General features: G+C 47.8%; 1 protein-coding gene across 3 annotated transcripts in view; it reads right to left on the bottom strand.

Moving 5' to 3' along the window:
• Nucleotides 1-1,809, bottom strand: part of LOC107267630 (transcriptional regulator ovo) — an 11,537-nt gene extending 9,728 nt beyond the window's left edge. For 2 of the 3 annotated variants that reach the window (XM_025084963.1, XM_025084964.1), the window contains exon 1: nt 718-1,809. In XM_025084963.1, coding sequence (XP_024940731.1) covers nt 718-871 — 154 coding nt within the window. In that variant the 5' untranslated portion in view covers nt 872-1,809. The remainder of the gene's footprint in view (nt 1-717) is intronic. The other variant, XM_025084965.1, reaches the window with a different exon arrangement.
• Nucleotides 1,810-6,573: the final 4,764 nt, after the last annotated feature.

Genomic DNA, 6,573 nt, shown 5'->3' with positions numbered 1-6,573 from the left:
GTTTGAATACCCCCCCCCCCCCCCCACGTCCTCTCTAACGAAAAGCACTAATAAAAGCGAAAAGAAATGGGCCGGTCCTCTAACCTCTCCTCCGAGACCCCCCCTTCCCACCACTCTCCCGGATTCTCCACGATTTCTAAACCAGTTTTAGGACCAAACTCGTAAGGACCCTCCTACTCATTGTACCGTTGCATGATAAACCTTCGTCACGAAATGCGTACGCGCCTTTAAGGAACGACGAACGGCTCTCGATTACGCAATCAGACAGAAAACGATTTAAACGACGATCGCAACGTATCTCGATAAAATTCCACGCGAATGTTTCAAAGGTTGGGAACATTAGAGTGTCCGAGTTTCAGAAGCTACGAATGATTGTCGATCGGCGATTGTCGTTCGTGTAAATAACGAAATCGGACGTTTGCACAGAGAAAGAGATAGGGGGCCGGTTCCCTCAATGGAATTGTCCGTAACTCTGGTAATTGGAAAATGTCTAGCGAGTCCCCTGGTATAAGTTTCAAGTCTATCTAATCGTTAGGATTCCTTTCTCAAGGTCTTGATATTTCAGTGGAAGGCCCACTGGTTTGGATCGCGGCACCTGCGAGCAGATGCTCGCACCTGCGACCGGTAGGCTCGACAGATCCCTAATTTGCAATTTTTTCTAAAAGTCCCTGGCAGGAAGAACTGCCAGAGGAGAACGACACTGTGAACTGGACTTACATTGATATTTGTTGACGATGAGACTCAACGGTTCCGATCCACCTAATGGACTCTCCTTGCCACTGGCCGGTGGACTCTTGCCGAGGTGTTGAGCCTCGAGGAGCCTCAGTTGCTGCTGATGCAGCCGATTCTTAATCAGAAAGATCTTCGGCATTTTTACGAGCCCTCGAGATAGTAACGCCACTCAGTATCGAGAAGCGCGTCACCTCACTGCGTTCATGCCACCATTAGTAACCTTCACACGATATGCTTAACCTCCTTCGTTAGTCAAGGTCGTGCACCACCGTAAAGCACTGATTGGTTACGCTAATAAAATTGTATTAACTTCCAACAAACGATTCCCGGTTAACCAGGAATTCATAAAGAAATAATAATGTCCCTCGTTATTCTCCTTTCTCCGTTAACGTTTGTATTTTCACGAAATTACACCTCGAGAGTCTCGCCAGAAATTCTCCGTGTACATTAGAGGGCCGTCGCGCGACCCCGCTCGCACAAGTAAATTTTTCTGTTGACAAACGTCCGTGTACAGTATTCAAACGTATTACACACAAGTCACACTGTAACGACGAGTATAACGATGAATCCGTTTACAATTAAACCGGCTTCACTTTGCAAACGCTACACGAAACAATCACAAGCCGTGTACGTATGTCGCGAATGAAATTTGTTATTTTTCGTTAATTTACAGTTACGAAAGGAGAGCGTAGCAGAGGAATGTCTCCCAATGCGCACATTCGGTCTCTTGTGAGCGACTGAGGCTTCGTGGGGATCTCGGACGGGACCCCGAGCCCGACCGTGAGTCCCCCCACTCCGTAGAATCCTGTGGGCCCCCGATTCTCCTTCTCTCTCGCTCGCTCTCACTCCACCTCCTGACTGTCTCGCTGCCTCCGATGAGCTCTCCCTCCCCACTGCGCCTCTCGCAGCACACCAAGTCCAATCGACGCCACTGCCGTTCGCCGCTACCTTCTCCTCCTTGGCGTTACTGCTTCTCGATCCTTGAAGCAGGAGGACTGGCCAGAGCCACCTCCAGCAATCCGAGCTACATGAAAACCACCACCTCCTCCCGCTACCTTACTCGCTCGCCGCTTTACCGCGTCCTCTACGATCCGTCCCGTTCCTGCGGTGCATTTTGGTCCTTCTTTTGCCATCGCGTAAGAAGTGGGAGCCCGTCGGGGCGCTTGCGCGTAACGGAGAACGCTGGGCCCCGTGATACGTGCCTTGCCTGAGACTCCGATCCGGTCTCTTCGACTGTCCCGACTGTCTTCCTCGATACTTCTCTCTTTCTCTCTCTCTCCCTCTCTCGCTCTTCCGAGATAGGTACAGGTATATCCACACGTCTAAACCCTACTGCGAACGTGTACGTAACCCAGCGTAACGTAGGAGGAGCGACGCTCGCTTTTTCCATGAAGCGAGACAGACAGCAGGTGTATGAGGTTTGCGTGGACAGGACGACGCGAAGAAGCAAGGTTACGTTTACCTTTAGCTGCAATGCCGTGTTGAAGTTATGCCGTGAAGCGGTATATGCCTGGCGGCCGCTTGTTGCTCGCCGCTTCATTTCTACAGCCTCAACGTATAGCCGCAGCCACAACTAGTCGGCCAAGTGTGATATGTATGTATGTATACATGTATATATACCTGATCCTCATGCATACGCGGCTTGAATATGCCAGGAGATGTCTCATCGAGATTTCGCAGATTTTCATAGCCGGACGAACCACGTGAACCTTGCTGTGATTCGTGGAAGTGCGTCAACCTTGACCAGGAAATGCGTCAATGTAAAATGGTACTTGTGCCTAATCTGGACCGGCAAACTGTGACCGTTGAATTATGGTCTCTCGGCACAGCACGCATCCACGTATATCTCCAGATCCAGGTCCGAGTATGGGAATGCTGTGATTTAGGTAAAATTCACTGCATTTCGGTGTCACGACGTTTACGACCTTTGCTGGAAAAGGGTCCTGGGACTGTGAGACAATAAGGTCGCACTCGCGACTATCTTATTCCTGTCTTCGGATTGACACTTCTAAGTACCTGAAAAACGCACTGTTCTTTGGGATTTGATTTTTTTTTTTTCAAAAACAAACAGCTATCTTAAAGATTCTGGTTGTTAAATACGAAAGTCTGAGATTTCATAATGAAATTTTGTGAAATCTCACGAATTCGTAGCGAGTTCCGACAACGACCTCAGACTCACTTTTCTCGAGCGAGCGCGACGAGCAGGTAGTAAAAGGTAAAATGACCTAAAGAAGAGATCAGGTGTTTATTTATAGTTGGTCCAGGACTCTCCTCCCTCTTATCTCGCCTTCGCTACGTGTTCATGTGCATATCGAGATACATGAATAAAAAATACCGTCACCGTGACACCCAAACGAGGTGCAGAATCGTCGAGCGTCAAATACGTTAAATTCGTAACAACAGTAACATGCAGAAAAGTCCAAAAGAGAAGGAAGAAGAAGAAGAAGAAGAAGAAAGAGACAAATAGGAAGAAGTAAGGTGATAAAAAGACGGAAGAACCTGTCGACGGCAGCGCCACCGTATCCCTTGACGCATAACTGCATTACCCGCCATTATAATCAATTTCCTTAGGAGGTTGCATCACGGCTCTCGCGCATATGGCGTGCCCTTGCCCGACGGTCGTCTGCATGCCTATGGAGAAGCCTCTGCCTGCCACACGGGTAACGAGTATTCGTAAAGAGCCATAAACCGACGTAAGGTAATTCTAGGCGGCATGTGGCCGACGAGAGAATTCTTTGACTCGCGAACTACGAAGAGCTGCGCGCGCATCCGCCTCGATCGTTCCCTAGCAACGTAGACACGTTTCGAACGTTTCCGCGTCTGATTGCGCTTTAACGACGAATGGGAACGAAAAAACGTACGAGAAAGACATTGTGCGTGATGCTGTGAAAGAAGGTAAGAGAGAGAGAGGACAGCTACTTTCTCTTTGAAGTATAATCAGTCCCCCGCATTCCCCTACTTCTCTTCTCCTTCCTTAACACGAGACCTCTTACTGCCACGACTCCCACTCTCTCCGAGACCTTCCTTCTTTGTACTCTTTCTTCGGAATTACATTTCACCAAGAGACTCCGATCGTCATGTAACGATTACGCGTACGAGTAATCGAGAGACTTATCTAACGTCTAACGTAACCGTATTTACGGCTGGCTGACGGTCGGATTCTCTTTCTCCTTCTCTCGCGCGCACGAGCCAATCGACGGACGTTTCTCTCGCACTCCTTTACTTTTCTACTCTTACTCTTGCAGCGCACTCTCGTGCGCGATTGGCGAGTCTTTATTTTTCTTACGATTTCATTCTTTTCTCGACGGAGTGTACATCTCGATTTTCGTTCCGTAATTAATAACGGACGACGTAGCAACGTCCACGACTGACAGAACGAAGAGAGAAGGGGACGCCCGGAAAAATGTTAAACTCACGAGAATCCGCGCAGCGGCGCAACGCCTAGGCGTCGCGTTGCACTCCGTAGTAGATATTCTAGGCTTGCGAAACTGTTGTCGTAACCAAGAGCCAAAGTCAAGGTCGAGCCGAGCGCTTATGCAACCTACGCCTATAAGTTGTTACTGTCGATGCTGGCTGTCTATTAAAGTATATCTACGAGTTCTTTGCGTGATCCAAAAAATCACTGTCAATATATTCATAAGCGAGTACCAAACTTTACAACGTCTTGCGGAAAAATTATTTTCACTTACGAATGAAAAGTGAGGTTGAACGAACCGGTCCTTCGAATTGTGACCCTTAACCTCGTAAACAATAACTTTGAAACCTTTGACCGGCACCATCGACGCCCTCTATTCTCAACCCCCGGTCGTTTTCATGTAATTATCGACAGTCACAATAGGAAGCCAGGTCAGAGTGAACGCAGCACGACGCTATTATAACGTCGACGTCCTCACCGATGGTCATTCGCCAAGGGATTAAACGTCATTAAAATTTCTTAATTGCTCACAATAACACGATCCACTCGAATGGTTACTCCCACGTAGGACTTAACGAGAAAATTTCAAAGTGTAATAAAAAGTACTATTCTTATGGGTTTAACCCTCTATTGTCCATATAGATCCCTAATTTACATAAACATAAGTATGACCGTATCGCTAATCTCTTGGACGTTATATATATATAACCTCCTCAATATATTTTTCCTATTTTTCCACGTTGTCATTATACTTATATTCGTCATTCCCTGCAATCGAACGTGTATAGCACAGTACAAGGATAACGTCAGGACGTCTCGGGGTCTTTAATGACGGTGAGGCATTTGCACTGTAATTACACAGTTCGCCGTGGAACTTTAGCCCGTGGCGAACAAAGATTCCCCATCCACCAGAGAGCATCGAAAAATCAAAGCTCCGTATCCAAGTAAGGGATACGCGTATACGTGATCGTAAAGGAACTATTAGACAGTATGTAGCCCTAATTTAAAAACTTGAAAATCAGTTGCTTTCTTTTGCGCACCCGCGAATGCTAAATTAAGTGGAAAAGGCTGTTACGTCGCGATGCCGGCCAATGCCATCGAGAACCACACGGCTGACCATAACCGTTTAATGGACGCGACCATATGGGCGAATCGTGTCGCCGCAAGGCCAATCAGAATCAAACCCACCCGACCACCTGTCAGTCGTCGGCTTCTTCCTGCGCAATCTGGCTAAATGCGATCGAATGAGAATTCGACTACGACTCGACTGTGATTCGACGATTCGCAGGAATCGGCAGCAGCGATTCGTTTCATATCGAAGTAAAAGCAACGAGCCTGTTTCGATTTACGACTCGATTTCCTGCGCTCGATCGCGCTCTATCGCGCTCCTGCCACGTTACGATGACGCTTCGGGTTAGCGTCTTACCTGTTCTCAGTGTAACGCGCAGTTGGTACCTCTGGGTCTAGCGCGCGTGCTCATCCTGGGACTTCCCTCGTACCGATCTCCAGAGAACGGGCTCTCGAGCGTGGATAGGCCAAATTGTAAGGATCTGCGATCCCATCGACCGCCTCTCTTAACTATAACTCTCGGAAGAGTCCTCTTCCTTCTTTTACTTCTCCCGCTCCTCGCTCCTCGCCTCTCTTACTTGTGAGGTCACTGGCACTGTCCTCGTGTTCCGCTTCTTGCTCCCGACGCTTATTTACGCCCGTTAACGCTCCTTTCATCCTCGAATTGCGCAACGGTCTTGGAACGGCCAAAAGAGACTGAGGAAAGTCGAGGTCGAGCTTCTGTTTTAAGGTCACTTCGATGTCGAGACAGAAACGAAGAAAATGTTTTTATCGCGGACAAATTTGGCTCTTTGGCATCTCTGTCTCTTTCTTATACAGGGGACCGCCCATAAGGCTGTCTCTCTCGCTCTCACGGTATGTATAGGAGAAGCAGAAATATTCTGTAAAGGCTTCTTTCGCTTCCGTCGTATTTATTTATTATAGATGGACGTTCTATGGGCGTCTTGTGGACGTTTCGTAAATATTCTTTATTTTGTTCGATATATTTTTAAGGTTGTCTTTTCTAGGCACGTCGAGAATCTTTTTGCCGTTTCGCACTCGAGGATTGTCGTTGCGCGCGATTATCTCACCGCGACAAAAATTCTCTGCAAAATGGCCAACAACTGTTCCGAGGTGCAAGACGTCGGCGTCGGGACGACTTCCAGGTAACTCCTAAGTTGGAATACCGCTAGGGTAAACACACTGGAGTAGCGATCGACGCTCGGTTGATGCTCAAGGTGTAAGCTGTGATACTAACTTCTGTCAAAGGCATTTAAATATTTTGACTCGAGTGACAAGTGCTTTTTAACTTCAATAAGAGTCTTACGTGACTTACGTAATTAACCAAAAATCCATCCCTCCCCCCCCCCCCCCCCCAA

This window comes from Cephus cinctus, unplaced genomic scaffold (assembly GCF_000341935.2).
Source record: "Cephus cinctus unplaced genomic scaffold, Ccin1 Ccin1_scaffold0422, whole genome shotgun sequence".
In the NCBI taxonomy this organism is placed as follows: domain Eukaryota; kingdom Metazoa; phylum Arthropoda; class Insecta; order Hymenoptera; family Cephidae; genus Cephus; species Cephus cinctus.
The sequence above is the reverse complement of the archived record's forward strand: the minus strand, read 5'-3'. Positions and strand labels throughout refer to the sequence as shown.